Below are 25,538 nucleotides of genomic sequence, written 5' to 3'. Positions count from 1 at the left end.
GGCTCGTGAAACACTAATACACAAGGTACTGCAGTTTCAGAATGATTCTTCAATGCTTTATTTAGATGGGTCCCATTTGCAGTATCTGCAAAATCAGTAGTAAGGCAAGGTAAAACTGCAGTATATACAATTTTTCTCAGTTTTGTATTTTTGCAGATACTACAGTCTTCCATTTTAGGGCAGAATAGTATCCAACTGTTCACCCCTTTTTGACCTGGTATTAGGAAGATATGACAACGTTTTGCCACATCTTCATTACATCCCAGCTTAGGTCTAGGGTTTATGAATCAAGTCTGGGAAGAGCGGCAGCGCCTGAATAGGAGTGCTTATCGGTAGCAAACCCTCAAAAAAAAAAAAAAAAAAAAAAAAAAAAATAATATATATACCTTATGATGCAGAATAAAACAAATTCGAGAGTAATTTCTAGGTACACAACAAATGAAATGTCGGTGACGTAGCGTGTAGAAAGCGAACAAATAGAAAACACGAAAAGAGAAACGGCTCCAATATTGCAAGCACTGGCGCGAAGATGGTGCAAAGAACACCTGCTTGAACGAGGTGGTGTATGTGATGAAGTGGCTAATGCTAGTCGACTGCTTCGGGTCGCTAAAGGTGAAAAGAGAAAGAGAAAGAATCGTAGCCGTGAATGATTAGTACTGTCAAAATGTCAACCATTATGCGGTTCGAACATAGTTGCTACCTGGACAAAGTAACCCTTTAAAACCACGGATAAAATACTCTCTCTCTCTCTCTCTCTCTCTCTCTCTCTCTCTCTCTCTCTCTCTCTCTCTCTCTGAACAATTTATTTTCCATTTATAACGACGCATGTATGAATAATATAAATGTGGATAGGCCTATACTGATATCGACCCCAGTGACCCAGTCTTCTACAAATATCGATACTGATAAGATTAAATTGCGATACGTAATCTACACGTTTGTTCCTTTTAAGTTCAATATTTATCTATTTATCTATTTATCAGGACTAATTTGCTGAATAGCTTGCACGCATGCTAATCTTTAACTTCGTAATTAATACTATTACTAAATATTTATTATAATGTATTAAGCGCTCACAAAGGGAATGATAATATATAATATAATTAATAGTAATAATAATCTAAACATTCAACGGTATCAGGAACGCGGTTAATACTCCCGGCCCACCCAGTAGGTAAATATTAACTTGACTGCACCCTGGTTTCGGCAAATACTGTGTAGATGAGTAAGTTTAATTATTCACACACATACACAAACGCGCGCGCCCACACACACACGCACGCATACACACACTGTATAAATAAATTTGGAAACCTGTCTCTTAACGGCTGCCACAAACTTGACCTTTTTCAATGGCTGGCCAGTTAAATGAAGGCAAGAAAAAAATGAAAAAGATAAAAAAGACAAAAGAAGAAGAATGAAATCGTAAACGGCCGGGAGAGCATGCCCGTGACTTGCGCTTCTGAGGGAAAGGGGGTGGGAGATGTTCGAGGGTAAATGACCGGCTGAAATCTCTTCCGTTAAACCCAATATTCGTTTTTTCGAGGCAAATCTCTTTTATTATAGACCTGTGGTAAGAGAAATTTTCCTATTCAGTAATAAACTACGGATAACAGGAATAATAATGAGTTGACAGCACTGCAACGCATCTTAAATCCCTAACGTCAAGTGTTCGGCGATATCAGTACAATGTTCAGTGTTAAGGCTACATTTAGCCAACAGATAGTGCGAGTATGAAGGCAACGAAATATCAGTTGTTCTTTAATTAAATATTTGGTTTCGTTAGTTACATTCACCTTGGCATTTTGTCTAGCAACTAGCGTTTAGGTTATTCTTAAGGTCGTGGAAGACTGGATAAAAAAATGCAATGCATCCTGCGTTTGGGATGTAGCTCCATGGCCGATTCCCGCCCAATTAGCAGGCAACACATATATACCCAGTGGAATTGTGTTGCTAAGGTAACCTAGAAGTGGCCAATGCTCCTTTGACCTTTAGGCCAATGTTAATGATTCACCCTTGTGTCCAAACATTGAGCTTTGTGTTTATTTTTGTTGTGGTTTATTTAATTAGCCCGCTCACATACGAACAGATTGTCTCTATGACGTGATTACTAACTCACTGCTTACAAGATACTGTTGTGATTTATATACGTAAACCTAAATTTTCTTATACCAGAATTAATCAGTAGCTATGGAAGTATTTTTAATTTTATCCTGATATAGTCGCAAGACTGATTTTCGAAGTCGTCGCCCAAATTCTCCGAATATGGACATTACCGTCATTCCGTCTAACCTTTACAGAGCGAATGAAATATAGAACAATATTAGACTCATCGGGAGGCACAATTCATCCTAATTAATTGCGTAACTTATTTGACATCCTTCTTCATTACAAATTCCTTTCTTATTATTCGCATAGCGAAAATGTCCTTACATAGGCCTGTTAATAGAAGTTTCCTTTTTTATCATTACTATTGACAGCTTTCTTTTCGGTTCACTGTTTCATGTATGTTGACCTCGTAGACTGAGTTGTTATAGATTAGACTGAGTTTCCTATCTATAAACGTCTTAATTTCTTTCCGAATCAAGCGCTCAATGCCCAGTTTCGTACTTTATTAGTCACCATATTACCCATCAGATTCAATTTAAGCTAATAATAGCAATAATTCTGTACCACAGCACAACACAACATCTTAACATTAGTTATGGTACTACAAGGCACACTCATATAAGAGCACTGACGCTAGCCTTTCATAATCTGTGCATATGGCCTGCTACGGCCAAGGCACGGAGCCATACGAGAAGTATGTGATATGAATATTAATATGTAGCTGCTGTGCCATACACAAATAATAAGGACTTAATCACGTCATTCCCAGTTAATAATTAATGGTGTATTGCTTCTTAGCAATTGGCCCACGATTTCGTTACCATCGCATATTTATCTTTATTTGTTATTGTAATGATTTTGTTTGCGTAACTGGCACAGAATATTTATTTTGCGTTCATTGTTACGTGTTGGTTTTTGCTGTATAAGAGAGGGTCGAGATGGCTAGTCCCGATGCTAGGGTTGTTACGTAGCCTACCATTCTGAAGCTAAGATGTCGGCTAGTCCTACAGGGATGTTTGCTAATTCACACACACACACACACACACACACACACACACACACACACACACACACACACACACACATATAAATATATATATATATATATATATATATATATATATATATATATATATATATATATATATATATATATATATATATGCAGAATATCTGCGCACACGTCGCTCTGTTTTGCACAATCTTACTTTTGGGATGGGGGAAGGGAAGGGAGCAGATCCAGGGGGCGAGGCTCCCTTCCCTGCCACATTAGGTATGGCACCCCTAGGAAAGGTTAGATTAGGATACATCCTTGTAAAAATAAATCTTTGATCCGCTTTAAGAACTGTTGAAGGTATGCTCAGTGTCGTTCATTTGAGGAAGGCCAAGGAACTCATCCGCCTTCTTGACCCACAAGGAGAGAAGAAGAAGAAAAAAATAGACTGGTGCAATAAAAACGGCCAAGCACCGTTTGAACCCGCTGGTTTTTGTCACTTTTTTTTATACTCACACGTTCCCTGGGGGCGTCTCTCTCCCTCTCTCTTTTTTTCTCTCTTTCTCTCCCTCGAGTACTTTGACGCACAGCTGATTCATGGGCAAGAAGCTCAACTCGGCTGGAATTAGTGATACGGGAAATAGAAAACGAAGCTATTGTGAAGTCATGGTAGACTACATAGTGACTTTTATGCTTACCGAATGACTTTCCAGAATAATTGTTGGTTCACTGCTGTTCTTTTGATAACAGATGTGATTTGTCACATTATTCTCTTACATTCGTGTTAATAAAGGCATTTTGATTCAATGACTGCCGTTTATATGTAAGTTAAACTTTTATTAGCTTTTAAGAACAGTTTTTCTTCCAGCTGGTTAAGGCTCAAATACCAGAACACAGGATGACTGCTACAAGTCCACACTTGTGTGCAAGTTTTATATCCCATCTTTTGCTTACCAGGGATTTCACTGTATACTGCCTCTTTCTCACTGTAATTTAGGTCTTCCTGTCACATTTCTGTATTCATTTAATAACAGTATCTCAAACTTATTTGTTTGATCTTTTTTCTTTGTCTGCTATCAGCTGTTGGCAAGACTTTTTCCGCCGTACTACTCACTGCCCCATATTGATTTATAAAACTAGAACATAATTTCGTTTTTAGTGACCCGTTTAAACCATTCGAATTTAGCTCCCGGTGACTGACCTTACCCTGTTGAAGGTCAGTGGTTAGTTAGGTAATGTGTTGTATTGTGAAGGGTATATTTTTTTAGGTCTAGCATTTTCCCTCATACTGGGAATTTTCTATAGACAAACAGGCTAAAGTTTACATATAGTTTAATTCATGTTTTTCATTTGCAGTTCCATTTAATATTCATGTTTTTGCTAATAATAGCAACTTTAAATTTTTATTCCGACACGTACACACAACAGTAGCTTGTGTTCGGTTTTAAAACACACGCACACATACACAATACACACACACACACACACACACACGCCATCAGACTAAAATTGTCAGCACGTTTTCCAGGATGCGGTAAGAGAAAGAAAGTGGTACAAGTTTTTCCCGAGATCGGAGCAAGGAACCATGACAAGTTGTCCTTAAACTTTTTATAGTGTTTTCGTGGGCAGCCCCCATAGAAAACAAAGGGCATCTAGTCAAGGGATCTTTTACTACTACTACTACTGCTAGGAAGAAGTTTTTTTTCCGTGATCGTTCAGAGATACCTCTTGTACACACAAGAGGTCTTTATTTTATGTATATATGAAACTGCTACTGCTGTAAAGTTCGCTGCACAGGTTATTCATTTTGATTCAATAATCAATCAAAATATGAACCTGGTGTAGGCTGTTTTGTTTTCTTTCGAGTCACGCACGTCTGTAAAAGAAAAATAATAATAATAATAATAATAATAATAATAATAATAATAATAATAATAATAATAATAATAATAATAATAATAATAATAAAGGCTGAAAGATGTGCCTACAAAAACAAAAAAGATGATGGAAACATTCCATTTCAAGATTGCTTGAAACATGAGGAAGTAAAACTTGACCCTCCAAAAAAACCGAATCTGTTTTTAATCAAAGGGCAGGTGAAATGAAAACAGGAAACAAATGCTGACCACCTTTTTTTTTTATTGAGACAATGCATTGCCCATTGTATGGTAAAGAAGCTGTCTATGGCCGTGAGTTGCACATACCTCCGTAAAGAAAAAGAAAGAAAAAATAAGTATCGACGACGGTGAGCGGTCTAGAATTGAGACGCCATCTAGGAACGCGAGTTGTAAGAATGAATAATCCCCTTCCGCCTCCCCCCCTCACCGATTCCGTTGATAAAATAGGACAAAATACGTAATTTCAATCGTTTTTTATATTAAAAGAATGCATTGCCATATGATAACGAAGATTTCTAGGACCATAAAGAAAGGAAGGAAAAAATAACTATTGACAGCGAGCGGTGTAGAATTGAGCCGCCATCTATGAATGAGAGTTGCAACAGAGGGTCCTCTCTTGACCCCATTCACCCCACCCCCCAAAAAAGTGGTTCCCGTTGACGGAAAGTTGCCGATCTGCGTATTGCAGGACCTTCACCATAGTGGCAAATAAACACTGCAGTGAGATAGAGTAGAGACGATGACTGAAGGAGTCCCATGACACCTGCCACTCCACTTCAGTGCGAATGCCTCCTTCGTCGTGCTCACTAGTCTGATCTGGAATATTCTCATGGATCTTTAATGTGAATTCTTCTGCTTTTACTCTCTGGATAGTGTGAGTGGTCTGTGCGCTTTATTTTAATGCCACGGTAATTCATTTTTCAAATTTATTCTGGCAAGTATAATTGCTGTTCAGTGAAAGGAATTTTGCTGCATAGGCCTAGTCTCATCCGGAATTCTCGTGGATTTTTAATGTGAGGTCGTCTGTTTTTCTCTTCTTATAGTGCGAGTGGTCGATGCGGCCCGTATTAATTCCGTATTAAATATTTCTCAATATTCTTTGGGCTAGTAATAGTGGGTCAGTGAAAGGAGTTTTGCTGCATAGGCCTAGAGCGGTGTGCGACCTATCGGAGTGAAGGGCTTGCACACGAGCGTGTCAATCTGAGGCCTAGTTCTTTTTCTGCGAATTCACGCCCTGGGCAATTCTGAATAGTCTACTGTGAATTATGGATAATGTTTGCCATGGAACATTTACCTAATTGTGTTATGGGGACGAAGGGAATGTTTCCTGTGAAGTTGGTTTGTTGATAGAGATTCCCGTAGGCCGATGAAAAGGTAGGCCTAGTTATGATCGTAATTATTGTCATATTTAGAATGTAGTTTTGGCATAAGGAAAGTCAAAATGCCTGCCACAACTAAAGTAGATTAATTAACCTAGAGACGGTTGCGTGGGAATGAGGTTAAGCCATAAGGAAATAGGCCTAGTTATAGGCTGCATTAGTGGATGGAGCAGTTTTTCAAATTCGTACGTACAGAACAAGTAAAAAAATTGCCCGGCTCACTTTCACCAAGAGCGACCAGGTACAAGAAGCTGTCAACTGTAGGCTATGCAGAGGCTTACTGTGAATGTTCAATTTCCAAATGCTGTCCACTGTCGTTTTAACATTGCCTACCTGCTGTTTCAGTAGCATAGGTCTAGGCGTAGCTGGTGTTCAAGGTAGGCCGCAGAACATAATACTGCGACTTGGATCCCACCAATCACCGTCTGTAGTTTATGTTTACTAATATTTACCTTGTGTTTATTTGTAGTTTATGTTTACTAATATTTACCTTGTGTTTATTTGTAGTTTGTGTTTACTAATATTCACCGTCTTGTTTACGTTATGAGGAGTTGGGGTAATTCTGTATATTAGCTCCTCGCCTGTTTTTACCTTTTCGACTGGTTTTTTCTACACTTTTAGTGGTTCTGATACTGGCGGTGCATCTGTTTGTTGTCGGCCAAATGGAATGTCCCTTCGCCGTGTTTAGTACTGGCCCGGGGGGGCTTGGGTACCCATATGTTAACAAGTTATTGCACTTGCCGGACGGGATATGAACCGTTCGAAACAGACGTACCCGTGCTCTGTCTTGTGAAGATCGCGGATGGAAACTCCTTGTTGGATGGACTTCACGGGTTAATTACAGGTTAATTACACTCAAGTGCCAAAAATTAAAGGTAAATTCATGATTAGCAACCAAAAAATTGTAGAAGAAGTTAAGTTACAAGGCAGTCGCCGACGCGGAGTTACTATATAGTTCTGCCGGAGTTGGTACTAATCACAGTGCCCTTTTTGTGTGTAAACTAGTACTCTCTGAACTGTGGGGGTGGGGTAGTAGTCATTAGTTTGGTAATTCTAAGCCGTAGTTCCGCGGTGAGCTAGGCTATGGCTATTGACGGTTTCCTGTTATTTTACTTGCTTGGTGGATCTAAGCCGACATTCCGCAGCAAGCCTCCCACCCCTCTCCATAGCTAATACGGCAAAGTTGTAACCAGTAAACACCCCTAGGGTACGTTAGGTTGGTATTTTTAGGGTTGTTTACTGGTTACAATTTTGCTGTATTAGCTATGGAGGGGGGTGGGGGGCTTGCCGCGGAATGCCGGCTTAGATCTACCCAGTCGATAGTGTAGTCTTCGAAGGTCAATTACACTTTAGTTATAGCCGGCTGACAAAATATTACTTTAAATTCTTGTAAAGCAAGTAAAATAACATAGGAAAACGCCAATTGCCATAGTCTAGCTCACCATGGAACTATGCCTTAGAATTACCATTAATTTTCATGAAAATGTTAGTGTGATCAAATTTCTTGCCAAAGTGAACCAAGCATTTTATCTTCATCTTCTCTTTGTGTTTTACCGTATACTGTTTCATTACCATTTGGCCTGTTGGTCCAAACCTTTTGTTTTTTTGCTTCCATATCTAACAGTTTGATGGGGCTACAGTGGGAGATGGGGTAGGCCTATACAGCCAGGGGCAAATACTAGAAGAATTCCACAAATAGGAGTGGTAAGATAGAGAAGAAAACATAAAAGCAGTCTAAAGAATGTTTTATACATGCAGTCAGTTAATTACAAGGAGAAAAAGATAGGAAGACAGTGAAGCTTGGCATTTTGGCAAGAGGTTGTTATTATTGTAGTTAAAGGAATACATATACATCCTAACCTAACAAGTGTCCTGGTTCTTGCCAAAACTGGGAGGAATGTGAAAGATCTCTCCTTTAAAGTCATGGCAGTGGCATTTAAAGGAATATCTTAACCTATCCTAAGATGCAGCATCCTGCTTAGCCTGGGAAGGGTGGGATGGTTTAACTTAAGTGGAGGAAATGAGAAGTTAGCTTGGTGGGATGAAGAGGGTCTTGTAGGATATACTTTAGAAGTTTTTGGATGGGGTCGTTGCAGTGTAGCCATTTCCTCTTTGCAGTGTATTACAAATGTTTAGAGAATAGTACTGTAGTTTTTGCTCTTCATATGACAGCTGGGTTGGCAGTCATTATTGTGTCCACTTCTGCCCCCTGAAACATGCACGATTTTATTTTCCAGCGTTGGGCAAAGTCATAATTTTTCCAGTCAGCCTAAAAGTGACAGGAATTCATCTTCCTGGTGTATATCGGGCACCAGCCAAAAGCTCTACCATCAAGGTTCATATTTTGGTAATGGACCATTCTGCGGCAGTTGTTGTTAATTTATGGGCCATTAAAGACTGGGAGGTTGAAGAGTTTCAGATTATCCTTTGGGATTACTCATGTGCACCCCTTCTGTATAAGAGATGACTGTCTTTGCTCCTTTGCTGGGAGTGAAGTATGCTGAGAAGGTTTTCTGTTCTAGTCATGAGGGTTGGCAAGTAACAACCGGCCTAAACGCCTTCTGAAAGGCCAGACCTGTCTCTTCCTTGTAGTATCTTTAGGTATCGCTGGGAAAGCAGACCCTTACCCTGAGCTTTTCCTTAGTGAAACAGTTTATTTTTGTGCCTTTCCTCCCCCCCCCTCCCCCCCAACAATTTTGATTTTGGCATTAACTAAGTATTTCACCTGAGCTTGTAGGTAGCTAGGACCATTACTGTGCTGAAAAGATTCTTTTTCCAAGGATTCTTTTCCACGGTTGTAATAGATCCAGTGTGCGTACTCTTCTCGTTCATGGGTACAGTAATCCTGTACCTTAGAAGTTTAGGGATGTAGTTGTTATAGTGTAGTCATTACCTGTGTGTGTGTGGATGTATGTGCGAGTACTTTGTTAGTGCAGTGTATGCTTCTTTCCTAGAGGGCTCCTGTGGCTACAATTTTTCACTCTCATTCCCTCAGATGTCTGTAGAACATCATGGAGAGATCACAAATGGAACCATTCATTGGTTACTTGATTACTGTACATTGATTGAAGAAGCCGAGAATTGGCAAATGATGTGCCCATCATCTGTGCTCAAGATATTGAAAGGAGGGGTGTTGAGTATTTCCATCCACCTTTGGACTGTTATACAATGAATTTGTCTTATGTTTATTCACAGCTTTTGATTAAGTTAGACATGACTTTAGTTTATGGTAGCAAGATCTGCAGATAAACTATAGAAACATTTTAGGTTTCTATATAAGAAAACTGTTGTGCCAGTTTTGTCTGTCCGTCCACACTTTTTCTGTCCGCCCTCAGATCTTAAAAACTACTGGGGCTAGAGAGCTGCAAATTGGTATGTTGATCATCCAACCTCCAATCATCAAGCATACCGAATTGTACCCCTCTAGCTTCAGTAGGTTTTTTTATTTTTAAGGTTAAAGTTAGCCACCATTGTGTGTCTGGCAACAATATAGGACAGGCCGACACCAGGCCTTGGCTAAAGTTTCATTGGCCTCGGCTCATACAACTTTATACCGAGACCACTGAAAGATAGATCTATTTTCTGTGGCCTTGATTATTTGCTGTACAGAAAACTCGATTGCACCAAAGAAACTTTGGCACATTTTTTACTTGTTTTCTTTTGTGATGAAAGAAATGTTTATGAACATTTATTTGCATGAACATTGCTATTCAAGCGTTTATTGGGAGGGGGTGTTATATGAACTTGGTGAGAAGTAGAGTATGCTCACCGCATACGCAATGTTACTTTGAGAGTACTCTGTTTTGTATAATTGACTTGCAGTATGGGATCAGTTAGAGATTGCAAGTCACTCTTCCTGAGTTAAGTACCTTGAATGATTATGTAAAAGGCTAAGAATAGAAGAATAACAAGTATCCAGTTTTGATATTTGCCTATACAGCAGTAAGATTCCTTCACGTCCATACAGTATTACTCTGTTGCTGAGCACTTTTATTGAGGATCATTCATTTGGCTCTTATACACAATACTGTAGTGTTGTTCCTTTTAGTTTGGTAAATATTTGCCCTAAATGTTTATGAGAGAGAGAGAGAATGTATCTTAAAAAACTCTTGAAATAAAGCCAGATCTTCTTGACTTTTTTTTTATTTCTTAGCAGGTGTGAGTTACAAACCCAAGATCTCTTGAACCCACTGAAAAACTGATGTTTTTAGGTTTATCCCTTAAGGTAATCATGTATTTGTAGCTTAAATTGAGTAGTATCAGAGTTACATTGACGAACAGTGAGTTCTGTAATCTCATTGATGTGGAAATTCCAACAGATCTACTGAGGAAATGGCGAAGTGATAATACCCCAGGAGCGTCAGGGAAAAATATAGGTTTTAGTGAAATAATTAGATAAAAGCTGAAACTTGGTACACATGTAGAAATTTGTGTCTTGAACAACATATCAAAAGTCCCATGGCCTCCTGTGCTTGCGTTATCTGCCATATTGGAATTCTCTTAGGATTCAGATATCTCTCTCATAAAATAATAGTTTTATAAAAAAAATACCACTCCATAAAAGTTGTTCAGAACTTATTGTTTTATAACACTGACTAGGTCATTTTACAAAAATATGTAAATATATATGGAAAAAAAGCAAAACTATTGAAATTTAAGTAATAACTTTATTTTCAGAGACAGTTCTCACAGAAATGGTGGCCTGTGTGAAAAAATGCTTCAATACAAAAGTTGTAGAGCAAACTTTCTCCTTTTGAAATATATGTACAAGTTTTTGCATATTTTAAAAAATAAGGAAGTTATGAGGGGAAAATAAGCAGAAGCCCAAAGGGTCACACATACAATCAAACCTCCAGCTTCAGATGACTTGTTATATTTAGTGCGCTGTAGCTGTCGCAAAGGTTGCCGTCATCAATTTGTGTGTAGGAGGGCTGATTTATCGTGCTCATCCATTTGTGGCCAGTGCCGTGGAGCTGGATGTGAAAATTCACTACCATTTCAGGAGGAAGATGCTGAAGAAGACTATGAGTTGATAGAAATTTGATTTTGAAGCACGCGTGTTTACTCTGAGTGTGGGATGTTCAGATCTAATTCAAACCTTAATTGCTTTCTCTGTATGACATTTATTGCATAGACATGGCAGCTAACGCAAGCGCGGGAGGCCTTGGGACTTTTGATATGTTGCTCAAGTCACAAATCTACATGTGTACCAAGTTTCAGCTTTTATCTACAGGCAGTCCCCAGTTTACGACGGGGGTCCCGTTCCTACGCCACATCGTAAGCTGAAAATCGTCGTAAACCGAAAAATCGTCGAAAATCTTCAAAAATCCTAAGAAAACATTACTTTTAATGCTCTGGGTGTATTGAAAACGATGTAAACTGCAGTTTTATTGATTTTTTCATAAAAAAAAACTCCAAATTTTTATTATTCTGCCTTTTGGAGCCATATTTCTTCCGTCGGATCAGCGTACAATACATTGCAAACCAGGAAATAATTTCTGATGAATATAGCCTATTTGAAAAGCGTTGTAGCCTCGGAACATCGTAAACCGGATCTTCCTAACCTGGGGACTGCCTGTAATTATTTCACCTCAGAACCCTAAAGTTCCTGGGCTATTAGGCTTTTGCACTTCAAGTACTTCCAAAATGTTTTTTTTTTTTTTTTTTTATATTACCAAACTTTTTATTTATTTTATTTATTTTTTTTTTTTTTATATTACCAAACTTGATTTGACAGTCCACATCCACCCATGTCACTTAGTCATAAGGGAAAAGTTGGTAATATTTCAGAGAAAAAATAGTATATGTTGGGATTGAATGCCCTTCCCTCTCCCCCCAACCTTCCCTCCAAGTTAATGTCCATATTTACAGTATGGTATTTTGATCATCAGGATCTGTTGAAGAAGACCATGATCCTATTATTGCGCAAGTCCTTCAGGGCACTGAGAAAATTCTGTTCTGGTAACATCTGGTTATGAGAATTAAATCTGGTCATGTAGTGATTTTTGATCAGATTTGTATCTTAGTATCATGTCTGTGAGTTTGAATGGTTATTTGGAACTTCAACTGTGACCAATTTTGCATGAGTGACATTTTAAGAATTTGATGATTGTATAAATAGCCAATTTTGTCAGAATAATGTACCTGATATAAAGTTAAAGTGTGATTTATAGCCTAGAACCTTTATGAATAATGTTTAGTTGTATATTTCTTGTAATGCACTAAAGGGACTTGGCTATTTCACCTGGGAACAGCAGGTTATCAGAATTAAATCTCAACATGTACACTCTTCTGATTAAATGTTCAGTATATCAAGTCGATATGTCACTGCATTTAGACTTTCTTGCTGGAATCCATACCCTCCACGTGACATCTGACATTTTGAAGAACTTCTATTTGGTATGTAAATAAAGAGTGCCATTGATTTAAAAATAAGATATGAAGACTAGAGTTATTAGCCAAGTAAATGAACAGTGTAAGCAGTTTTATATTCTGAGAACATTTGAATGCTTGTTACTACAATGCTTCTTCGATGAATATAGACCTGCTCTGCTAGTAGTGATATCTGTAAAAGTTAAAGAAAATATATGAAGCAAGATACCAAATAACTTAAAAGTAGTTCAGAAATTTGCAACAGTATGTTTGTAAATTATAACTGTACAGGAATTTCAAAACATACCTAAATAAGGGGAAATTATGCAGTTCATTACTGTTGATTGTAGCCACTTTCTTTAAATGAGTTGAAAATTTAAAAAGGGTACAGATTTATGGAACTAATGAAAACTAGAGCCTTTATAAAATTTAAACAGTATCTCATAACAAAGACTCTGCCTGAAAATGCACTTACCAAACTAAGAAATCAATGAAGCACTGCAACTTTTATTCTGCAAAAAGTATTTGGTGGGTAAGGGTACAGTATCTTTATGATGTCTTGTGTTGCCACCATGGGGGCATCCTCAATCTCGTGATGTAGTCAGGTGCAGTATTGTGTTGCTAGAAATTTAGCACATGCTATTTCATATATTATATACAAATTCTTTTAGGCAGAGGTTAGTGTCGCAGGGCGTTATTGTCCTTGGAGTTTTAAGAATAAACAGGTATCTTTTATCATTTTGAGAAAAGATAATGAGTAAATTAGAAACTTTTTGCTGTATTGTGGTATGTAATTCCTTGCTATTATGTCCCGTGGCCTCTACAAGTTAATTCTCAGTAGACTGGCTACTTGGACAGCCATCAAGTTTCCCAGAAAGCAGTGATGGAAGTAATTATGATTGTGAAAATTCATTTGCCCTGGACCTGGCATATCCTTGGAGCATCTGTATACTGTACATGTTGTACATGCTTCTCTCCCCCCCTCCCCCCCACTAAGTCTGTGTTTATGGAAGTTGCGTTTTGTTGATTAGCAAAAGTACATTAATGATTTGCTTTTGAAGTTAATGTTAAGAGTTATTAGCAGCATTGCTATAGTGTGAGTATCTGCCAGTAGTATGGTAGTATTCATTTGATCAAATACGGTGCCATAATCTTGTTTACATGTTGTGATGCCATTGTATTTATACTTGAATTTTAATAACTATTATCTAAACTTTTATTAGGGGCGAGGTTGCCTATCTAAGGTCAAAGATAATGACCATTTATTTGTTTTGTAAGGGGCCTTTTAATCTAAGGCCATTCTGGGGACCAAGGTGTAGGAAAATTAAATGGTAATGTACTAATTAGATTTAACTCTGTTGTTGTTATTGAATTTAATTTCAAAATATATTTTAACTGAATTTTGTAAGGTTTTCATTTCAATAAGATTTCAATTTATTGTGAAAGATGGCATGTTCTGTTCAGAGGTTTTAACACTTTGTAATCTCATTATAATCCCTGTTGTTTGATTTTAGTGTTGCTTCAAACATCTACAGTTGCAAAATTTAAACATGATCAGGGCAGAAATGCTAATTTTTAATTTTTTTTTTTGTACATTCACAGGCTGTGCCTTGAGTTGTGATCTGGTTAAGGCGAGAAACTGAATGCTGCATCTACGTCTACTTGCAAAAGATAGTTGTGCATAGGAGGAAATATTGCTAAAGTTCCCAGTTTGCTACAAAAATAGAGGAGATGGAGTGATTGATCAACAATGGTATTTATGATCAATTTTCAGAAATATCTCGTGGAAAAGTGTCCCAAAGACACTGTGAGAGATCTTTGGATGCAGAAGAGAATATTGTATAAGTAGATGTTAGTTCTGTGATGTAGCTTTATGTATGGAACTATGTGATGGTTTGGCTGATGTGTTATGGATGGATGTTGGTTTGCATTCTGTGGTGGGTGCTCTTTGGTGAAGTCAGTGCCTCATTTCCTGATGACCTCCTGACCATCACTGTCCTCATGACCCTCCAGTATTCTTTGATGTTGCTGTTCATCATATCAGCCGCTCACCTTTACCATACTGTCTTGTCCCATCCTGTTCGGGGAATTGTCTCTATTGGTAGCTGGTTGACCTAATTGTCCTTTCTGAGTTTTGTAAGTCTCTTGACAAACCTTAACATCCTACTTGTCAATTTATTGTCTTTCATGAACCTTTTTGCTTTGATGTTAAAGAATTATGAATCCTGATATTATGTAGCTTGAGGAAATTGGTAAAAAATTTTTTTTTTCCTTTTCTAGGAACATCGAACACCATTGTTCACTTTAGTATGGTGGTGTCTATGGCTGGTGTGTTAGTGGCCCTGGCAGTTGTGGCAGGCCATGTATGGATAGTTTATGTTTCAGCTCCACATCTTTTGCCACCAGATGCTTGGCTTATCACAGCCCTGGACCTTTTAGCTCACTGGGCGTTAGTTTGGGAAATAACCGCTTTCTGCAGTTTCTTGAATGATGTTGAAATAAAGGGTAGCGGTGGTGGATTTGTTGCCGAACTTCAGAATAGTTGGATATAGGCTTCACCTCATTATCCTTCAAGACTGTAAATTGCAAAGTTTTTGTTGAAAAAAGTTAAGATGGGTAAAATTGGAACCCAGGAAAACATTCTGGTGTGGGTGGTGTTATGTGTGTGTAAATTGTAATTATAAGCCTCTTGTTGGTTCTAGTAATTGTAGTATTTTAGGTATGGCAGAAACAAAATTTGCATCTCAGGAAAGCTTGAATGGATCAAAAGAAATGCACTCACTAGAAATGAATTCAGATCCAGGTCCTCCAGACTGTGATTCTGTCACCTTTGGGAGCTTTAATGACTCACAAGGTGGTTTCTATGCAAGGAGGACTAGTGAGAGTCGAGTTAATCATTCGGTTCGTGAATCCAGGTCATCCACTCCTACCTCAGGAACAGATTATCAGTCTTGCAGCAATCCATCCACACCTGAAAAATCTCAGTCATCTGAAAAACTTGATCCACCAACTGCTACTTCGGAAGCAGTCTCCAATGTGAAGATGAGTGCCAATATTGCCAATAAACTTAGTCAGATGCGGGTCTCGATGGAAAACTTGGATGACTTGTCACAGAGTAGTTTTGAGGAAGTAGACTCGCTAGAAACTCAAAATTGCGTGCGCCATCGTGATTCTTTTGCCGGGGGCGGCTCCCCTCTGGCATCACGTAAGCAGTCTCTGAAGGCGACGCTTCGTCAAGTTTTCCCCTATGTTTCCTGCCTCCCTTTTGAAAACAACATAGTATTTTGTTTTGTTTTATCGGTTTGGGATAATATCGTAGGCCCCCAAACAGTGTACGTGTGGAAAAGAAAGTCATTTCCCTCTCAGAAAACATTTGACGGCCTTCTTGATGAAAGTGAGGGAATAGAGATAGCCGAGGAAAGTGTAGAACTAGAGAAGGCTAGAACTCGTTTGAGACGGATGTCCAAGCAGTTGGAAGGGCATGAGTCAGCCTCTAGTTCTGGGAAAGAAAATAGTAAGCATGAGCAGAAAAGTCATGCAAAATATAAGCCCCGTAGAATGAGTGGTTCATCTAGTCATTCGGAAAATCACTCGCCCTCTCATTCTGAAAAAACTTCTGGTCCCACAGGGACGAAAACAGCTGCTACTAGGAGAGAGCAGTTTTTCTCGCGTAGTAAGCCTAGAACTTCAACCCCAGAAATGAAAATAGAAAGTGGAAGCTTTAGCATCTCCAACAATGATTGTGTTGGATCCAGAATATCTGTTTCATCAGGGGATGAGGTTGGTTTTGGAAGCAGAACTCCCCCGCAAGCCTCTGGTTTTGTGGAGGAAGAAAGCATAGACTGTAAAAAATCCAAAGCTTCATCGCTAGTGAATTTCGAGACTACATCTGTGGACAGTACGAGTTTGTACGATTCTGATGGCCAAGGTAAGCCTGTGTTTTAAAACTTAGGTTGCAATTCAATGATTATGATATCTAAATAGTTTCAGGAATTGTTGATCTTAAATTTGTAATATTTTAGACTAGCGTGCTCATTAGTTGTGAATTTTACATTGGCATTATTACCCACACCATGAGATTCCTGAATTTGTTTTGATATGCATACCAAATGAGCAAGTACATTAATTGAAAAAGTTAAGCACTAAAACTGTTCAGTATGTTAATTATTCATGGTTATTTGGAAATGCTTTCAAAATAATCTTACATTGGCAGGTGGTAGGTTTAAAAAAATTCTGTACAGTACTTGCTTTTCTCAGATATTTTTGTTCAAGGTCTGCAAGTGAAATGAAAGGTTTTACATATGAACACGTACATATTTTAGCTGCAAACTTTAATGTGTGGAGTGACAGTTTTCAGAAATACATTTAGCATTAAACAATGTGACCATAGCGCACTACTAAGAAATTATGTACAAATTTTAAATATGAACAGCTTTAAATCCTGAATAACAACCCAAATTTTCTTTAGGTCCAGTGAAATTAACATGGTTCTGGTACCCTATTCATGCTCAGGTCTTTAGACTCATTCAAGTTTTAGTAACAGCATGACATAGTAGGATGAAATGCACTGATTTTACTGATTAATACTGACTTGAAAACTAACACGAGTATATTGTAGGAGTTTCAAATGTTTATTTTTGTATAACCAAGGGAGACATTTTTATATCTATAAAGGGACAACATTTACTTATTTGTAAGTTTGTTTCTCATTTTCATAATGGTTAAGTGTTGTAAAGTTGAGCATACACAACCCATCAGTTATATAGAGACTTAATTTGTGATGTGTATGTCCCCAGACATGAATTCTAAAATCTTATAGACAGAAGAATTGTAGTAACTAAAGAAATTCTAACTGTTACTGTATTCTATTCTGTCCATGGACACACACTGGCAATACATTGGTTGGTTATTAGTACCTATCCATCTCATTGTTTTGTTTTGGAAATGTCCCTAGCTGTGATTCGGCAGTTTGGATAATACAGTACTTAATGATAATTTTTATTTATTTGTGATTTATTCCTTTCTATGGCTCTCATCATCTCACTGTCATTCCATATTATCACCCGGCATGTTTTCCATATTCCTGTGCAGTGAGCAATTTTTAAATTTTGATATTTGCTGATTTTTATTTTTTGTTAGTTTGTTAACTATCACACAAGTTAGTTGATAATTAACCATAAGAAATAAGTTTGTCTGGTACTTTTTTCACTTTGTGTGAAGTTGTAGCCAGTCCATTGTAAGACTTTGGAGGCACCTAGGCAACTGGTTAGTTCTGGCTGAGTCAGCAGCAGAAATTCCAAGGAGCATTCAAGCCTGCAGATCAACTGGAGAAAATTGGACTTAGTTCTGTTCAGGAAGGCAACATATCTTTTGGCGGAGATTAACTTTCTTAAAATGTTGATATGTCTCTTGGTAAACAGGATTCAAGAATATAAGGTTATCCAGGATTTCAGTAGCAGCCATGTCCTCCAGCCAAACTGTGGCAGTTTTTGGAATGTTCTGTAGAGAAGCTGGTTCCCAAATCAAATTCAGAATATGGTTAGCAGAGGTTCTCCCTGTTGTGGTCTGTGCAGCACCCTTAGAAGGTATTCTCAAGTGTAGCAGGACCCAGCTGGCTGGTGGTGGTTTACCTCAGATCCCTGCTCACCTAGAAGAGGTTCCTGAAACAGCCACATATTCACAGGTTGCTTGCACTCCCCTAGAGTTATTCGTTTGAGGATCAGTGGTTGAGACTTTTGAGAGGTTGCTGTTGCAGCCAGCACTCTTTCTTGCCAAACCTCAACTTTTAGTGGGCAAAGTTAGGCAGATTCTTTTGTTTGTGTAGTGAGAGTGACATCAGTTAGCTTCATGCCTCTATTTCCATGAATACAGACTTCTTCAACTAAATGTGCCCCCCAGAAAAAGTTATGTCTGCTATGGGATGCTATAGGGCAACCATATCCCTAGCACTTGGCATCCAGGGACCTCAGGAGAGACTTCCATAATTTCAAGACATTCTCCCTAGTAGGAAGATCCAGTTACTAAAATGGTACCTTTCCTTAGTCCTCTGGAGAATCATACTTGGAAAACAGTTTTTATGTAAGCACTTGTTTTCATGACATGCGAGTACGTACAGTAAATGGCTTTACCAAAACATCGTTACCGTACACATACCAGAGGTTAGTCGTCAATGATCTTGATGTTGACTCCAGATTTTGCCACCTGGTCCCAGACATCCAGCACACAAGATCATACTGCCACTCCAACCTTGGCATCCAGTGACACAAATGACATATTTGTCTTATATGAGCTATCTTTTTCTATTTGTCTTATATGAGCCATCTTTTTCTACATCAAGGACTAGGCACCTAAGAGACAAGGGCACTTTACTCTGCATGTCGACACATTAACGGAGGAAACTCATCCCCAGAAGTCTTCTTAACTTACGCAGATCATCTGTTGGTTAACTGTCAGGTGCATTCTTAAACCAGAGATGAGGAGGCTGGTCAAGTAAGAGTGACTGCATGAGGTCATAGTTTTTTCAACGTAAATTAATACTGTCATGAATGTGTTACTATGAAATATCAGTTAACTCTAGCCTCTTATTACCCTTGAGATAAAATACATAGGGAAGGGGTTGTACTTGCTGGGAATGTCAGTCACAGCAGGACAAGTTTTACTGGTAGTAGGAGATGCACTGCAGTCTTGTTTCTCGTCTTTTTAATCATTACCCATGTTCATTTCTCACTCAATCTCAAGAGGCTTTAGTCTTCTTGGGTTATGAGCATGTCACTCACCTGAATGGAGGGTCTATCTCTACACCTTTGTTGTGAAAGTCAAACTGTATGCCTTCCACTGGAATTCCACTAAGTATTGTACCTCATCAATCATTTATGAAGTGTACATTGCCCCATTTCCTTCCCCTTGCCAACCTCACATTCCTTCTTGCAAAACAGTGAAGAAAGATAGTTAATACAGATTGATAAATCATAAACTTTTAACTGTTCAGATTCTGGTGACTACAAGACTTCAGAATTCATATCTCAGGACATTTACACTGTGAATAAGGGCTGTATATGGCTGGTAGGGTATTGTATGAAGAATATTTTCACATTATAAAAACAAGTATTTCATATTTCTGCAATTTTCATTTATGAAGTGACAATCTTGTTTTGCAGACTTAATGAATATTAGGAGGAAAAGTGTAACATTTTGATGATTTAATTCTTTGGCATTGAAAGTTTATGGATACATGTATTTTCACGAAGCACAAAGCACTGATTGCTGCTTTGTGAAACAAAATGTTAAGTGAATTTTATAATGTTCCAAATGTACTCTTTGATAACACTGTATGATTAACTGTTAGTATAATATACAGTATATTCCTTGTTAACTGGCACAGGTGAGGCTACATTCTAACCCCCAATTCTTTGGATAGTATCCTTTTGGATTACTTTTGGCATTTTTAGTATAGCATCCTTTAGAGTTCCTTTTGGCAGTTTGAGTGTCACCTTTCATTAAGAAGGGTGATGGTAATCTTAAATTTTTATTGGAAGTCTGGATACTTGTATTTATATGGTATACCTGAATGGCAAAAAAAATAAATTTAGTTTGTATAACAGAAAGCAAATAGTAAAGGGAGTATGAAAAAGTAAAGCCCCATGAAATCTTAATGCTGCAAGTAAGCCTAACCCATTGGTTGCTCTGTAAACAAAGGAATGGAGAGGAATTTCAATCAAAATTTGCATGTTCTTGTTTTTGACAGATAATTCATATGAACATTATGGCATCTCCAAAATTACATAAATAGCCTCCCAAAGAACTTTTCCCAAAAATAAACCTCTTGTTTTTTCATACTGGACGCTAATATGTATCCTGTTTTTGTTTCAGACCACTCTCACTTCCCAACCATTGCTTTCTGTATTGAAGGTTCTTTTGCAGCATCCTTGTGACTTCCAGCTGCATTGCTCTCTTTATTTATCATTAGCTCCCTTTGGTTCCTTCCCACATAGTTGTCAAACTTTATCTCTGTCTTGCTTCAATTTTTGTCCCTTTAATGTGGTAATCTTTTCCTCATTTTAAAAAAGTAATCTTCCCACCAACTTAAGTCTGTAAGTTTGTGCAGTAGTCCGGTTAAACTATATAATATTGTAGTAGTACCGTATCTTTATTGTTGCTTTTTATGGAATGTGATGTATTACTTGTTGAAAAAACAAATAGAAATTTTCACGTGTTTGACAGAGGTCTTGTTTTATCTTTTTTCGGGGGGTTGCCTTCCATCGGTACTGTTTAAGCACTAACTAGCGTAAGGCCATTTTAATCAAATTTTTGCTTGTGGATTAATTTGTTTTGTAATTCAGTTATTCTACTCACAATGATTGCTTGCTATGAAAATTCACTGGATCATTCACAGTAGTAGTAAAAACTTTAAAAACATCTTTGTGGAGTCATTTTTCTCATTTATTTATTTTTTATCTAATAGTATTCTTATTTCCGATAGTTCTAATTTTTATCTTTTTGTACTTTGCACCATGTCACATCTGACCCTTTCCCAAATTTAGTGGAACTGGTAACTGGCATTTCCAAAAACCTCTTGCTGCAGCCTCATTTTTTAGTGATTGTCCCCATTTTAAGTTTTCTTAAAACTTCAGCATTCTCACTAAAAAGAGTTGAATCTCCTTCACTTTATTAAGTTAAATACTTTTGATACACCCCAGTGAAGTTTGAAATCCTGAGAATGAAATCCATGGCTTTAACGGGTTTCTGGAATTCAAAATAAAACCACTTTTAACATTTGTGGAGAGATCATTTTTTGCCCCATACCCAGTCTGCCAGGAAGGGGCTGTTCTTCCATAAATAAAACTTTAGCCCGTGCTTGAAATGATAGTTCCCAGCGTAGGGGATATCTTGTGCCATTGTTCTGGATAGTTCAGTCAGGATTTTTAATGTCTTTAGTAATCCAATTCTCATATTGTATCTTTTTGTGCCTTGTGTGTTGTATTATATAGCATTTTTGTTTTTATTTTTGAAAATAACCCCTTGTTTATGTAAATAGGTAATTTGTTTAACTACATGTACTTGCATACTGTATCGTGACTTTTATTTATACTGTATGTGTATTTAATGTGCATGATTTGGTGCAGTAAGGAACACAATCCCGGAATTGTATTATGAAATGCCTCTTGTCATCAGAAGTCCTTCTGTTGTCTTCTGTGGTACTGGAAGTTGTCGTGCTGTCATACTAGCATGTTTTGCATTGTCTTTTTCATCCCTTGTGATTATTCTTTTATTACTTACTAGCCTGGTTACCTAGGTGTCCAATACCTTTAACTCTCTCTTGCTCAAGTTTTCATCCCTTATTGGAGAACAAATCCTTCAGGCGGGCCCTTATCAGTCTGGAAGTATGAAGGAATGGTCTGGTTGAACTACTTTACTACAGTACTGTAGTTTGATTGAGAGGGGAGCTGTAGTACACTAACTTAATTTTGAAATTAGAGTATAGATTATTAAGTTGTAAGTTGTGGTTTTCAGTAAAGGATCATACTAACTGTTATGAATTTTGCATTTAAATGTTCATTGATAGAATTCACTGGAAGTTGGGCGTGCGGCCGTAGCCGGTTGCGAATGGCAGCAGTTGTGCGGTATGTGACGGAGCACAGTGTTGCTGTGGGTCAGGTTGGCCTGGCCTCGGAAAAAATCACGTCGTCGCTTCTGGTGGTCCCTCATCAGGGCATTATTATTGTAGCAGCTCGGTGAGTAATAAGAATTTCGTACCTGGCAGTTTATTGAAAAGATAGGAAAATCTTAAAAGTTGTCTGCATTAAACCCTTTTTCAATATAAGCTGTGAATAGTGTTTCAGAAGTCCTTTTTGAAGCACTGCTTCCATATTTAATTACTCTTATCTTTATTGAAGTACTTCTTCCTTATTGAAGAAGTTTTAAAAGTCGTCTGTACTCGGTTAGGGTCATTTTCATTACCAGTGTGTGCATATTCAAAGGGGCTGGAAATATGTAAAAGATACCATTAGAAATGACCAAGGAAAATGAGGAACAAGCTTGATAAATTGGTTCTCATTGACATGGTTTGAATAAGGTATAAGCAGGTTAAAAGGTGATCGGTGCCATGTGGATATCCTTAGATGAAATCAGGCAGGGAATGGGACAAGATGCATACAGGAAAAAAAGAGGCGGGAGGTTAAAAAGTTTATGGCAAGGGAATTTAAGAGGAATATGGAGGAATTGCAATACACCGAGGGAAAAGAGAAATTATTCTGGAGCAAAGGGACTTGGGAAAGATGGATGGGCAAAGAGTACGAAAGATGAAACTGGAGATATTAAATACTGGAGTAGTTGAATCGGTATTTTTAAAACCTTCTGAATGAAGAAAATGGACATATACTTTCGAGCATTGACATGAGGAGAGAGACATAGAGAATATAACCCCAGAAGAACTTGAAAGGACCCTTTGGAAGAAGAAAAATGGAAAAACCAAATGTCCTTCCTGAATAAAAAGTGACTTTAAAAAAGGAGAGCTGGTCACCCAGAGGTTACTAAACAGCATGAAAACTGACAAAGGAAGAGAAGGGACCAGAAAAGCAGAGGAAGCTTTACAGTTATGGAATACAAAGGGAAAAGGGAATGCATTGCAATGCTGAAGTTACAGAGAAATAAGACTATTTGAGCTTGTAAGGAAACTGTCGAAAAAGGTGGTGGAGGAAAGTTAATTGCCAGTTTGGCTTAATGCAAGAGAGATCAACAACAGATGCATTTTTGACAATGAGGGAACTACTGGAAAAAAGTACCACTTGAAGAAGCTGAGATTATACCACATATTTGTAGATAAATAATTAAATGGACTACATGAAGGTAGCAACCACTAGAAGACTCATTAAGTGATTTTGATTCCGCCATAACACCAGATCTAGATTGAAGGCATCGGTGGGTGCATTAGGAGAATGAGATGAATGTTGGTGTCCATCAAGGATCAGCATTGACCTCTTTGTTGTTTATCACAGTAATGGAAGAAGCTTTGAATGAGTTTAGAAATGGGAGACCCCTGAGAGCAGCTTTATGCAGATGACTTCATGCTCATGTACGCTTCTAGGGAAGAGGTGGAGGAAATGCTTAAAATTTAGAAGAGTGAAATGGACAGAAGACTAATAGGCACCATAGGCAAAGCAAAGCTTATGGCGACTGGGAAGGAAGCCAAAGAAAAGATGCTATTAGGAAAGTGGCCATATGTTGTGGAAAAAGGTTTGGGAGTGAGCTCTGTACAATGTATTGAATGTAGTGTAATGGGTTATGTCACAATAGGTGCTTAGAATTGCATAATATACAATTAAGAGTAAGGTCTTCTGTGCCCTAAAAGGTATACAGGAGCAAATAGGGAAGAGAGGAGAGTTGAGAAGTTTGAGAGAAGAGGTAGAGCAGTTCAGTCATCACAAATTATTTTGCTACTAAAAATTGTTGACTTAGTACAGTGTCTCCTATGTACAGTACTCAGGTTTACTTTTTAATAGATTCACCGTTGTGGAGGATGATTGTGCCGTACCTTACTGCTTGTCAATGGTTGTTCCGTTAGAAGAGTATGATTACTTTCTTCCCCTCACTCAGCCAGTTACTACTTGGCTTATTACAATTGCTGCTTCTACCAGATTGCTCATAACAAAGGTAAGTTTTATTCATAAACCCCTTCTTCATGTGTGCTAGACACAAATAATTTTTGGTGACCCAAGAACTTTCCCCTCCTTTATACATCAGAAACATTTTACCCATAAAAAAATGCACATTGAATTGTTTGATTAACATGAAAACTCTCATTTGCTAATTACAAAAAAATACAGTATTGTAAATGGATACAAGTAGTAGAAAACCAACTTAAATATTTATGAAAAAAACATTGTCTTAAAATACTGTTTGACTCTCCTTATACCTGTCAGGAGAGGCTAGTATCCAGTTCCACAATCCTATGTCGTCTTTCCCATGGTGACTAACAAAAAACCATATGACCTGCACACAAACACATCATGCCATACAGCTATGAAATTTGCACACTGTTGGCAGCATAAAATCACACGCGTATGCCATTACGGCTAGCAACCTTTGTAGCATTTTAACATTTTCCTGTGCAAGAAAGATCAAATGAAAGCAATCAGTATGGCAGCAACATAAGTGTGACTATTGAAACTTTTATTTTACGATTATCAAACATTTTCTTCACAAAGTTTACCTTTTTACTAAAGTTAACATTCTAAAGTACATTGTCTATTTGTGAGAGAGGAAAAATAAAACTTTGATATATAGATATAAGTACTCTCCATTTATGGCTCCTGAGCATTTAGGTTTTTGTTTTCTAAGCTGCTCACACCATTTGTTGTTTTTTCACATTACACTTCTAAACTCCCAAAAATATCCAATTTAATGGAAGACTATCAAATTGCAAGGGATAAATGTACTTTAGTGCTTTACTGTACTGTACATCTATAAAGACAGTCAGGTTATCTAATTTACTAACTTTTTTAATATTTTGTCTTTTGATAAAGTGATCAAGGTACCTGTTAATTTCTCCACTGCCTAACTTTTATAGCTCAAAAGTTAGGAAGAAATTACAAGTGTGCTTGGCACAAAGCTTAAAGCTTAAAATTACCTAAAACATGTGTAGACATTTTGTAGTCCATACTCTTATATTTGATTTTCAGCAGTTGTGTAGTGATACAGTTATAAACTTCAAATTAATAGTTTAGTGTATTTCAAAATGACCTTATGAGATTTTTACAAATCTTGAGCTGTGAAAGAGTGGTTACATAT

General features: G+C 37.7%; 1 protein-coding gene across 3 annotated transcripts in view; it reads left to right on the top strand.

The window, feature by feature from the left end:
- Positions 1–5,429: 5,429 nt before the first annotated feature.
- The window catches only part of LOC136834777 (uncharacterized), a 28,387-nt gene continuing 8,278 nt past the window's right edge, over positions 5,430–25,538 (top strand). The window contains exons 1-5 of one of the 3 annotated variants that reach the window (XM_067097416.1): positions 5,430–5,875; positions 14,355–14,505; positions 15,033–16,680; positions 22,315–22,483; positions 24,251–24,401. In XM_067097416.1, the coding sequence (XP_066953517.1) occupies positions 15,474–16,680; positions 22,315–22,483; positions 24,251–24,401 (1,527 nt within the window). In that variant the 5' untranslated portion in view covers positions 5,430–5,875; positions 14,355–14,505; positions 15,033–15,473. Of the gene's footprint in view, positions 5,876–14,354; positions 16,681–22,314; positions 22,484–24,250; positions 24,402–25,538 lie in introns of all 3 variants that reach the window. The other 2 variants (XM_067097415.1, XR_010851878.1) reach the window with 2 other exon arrangements.

The sequence above is a fragment of the Macrobrachium rosenbergii genome, chromosome 54 (genome assembly GCF_040412425.1).
Source record: "Macrobrachium rosenbergii isolate ZJJX-2024 chromosome 54, ASM4041242v1, whole genome shotgun sequence".
Taxonomy (NCBI): Eukaryota; Metazoa; Arthropoda; class Malacostraca; order Decapoda; family Palaemonidae; genus Macrobrachium; species Macrobrachium rosenbergii.
The sequence above is the reverse complement of the archived record's forward strand: the minus strand, read 5'-3'. Positions and strand labels throughout refer to the sequence as shown.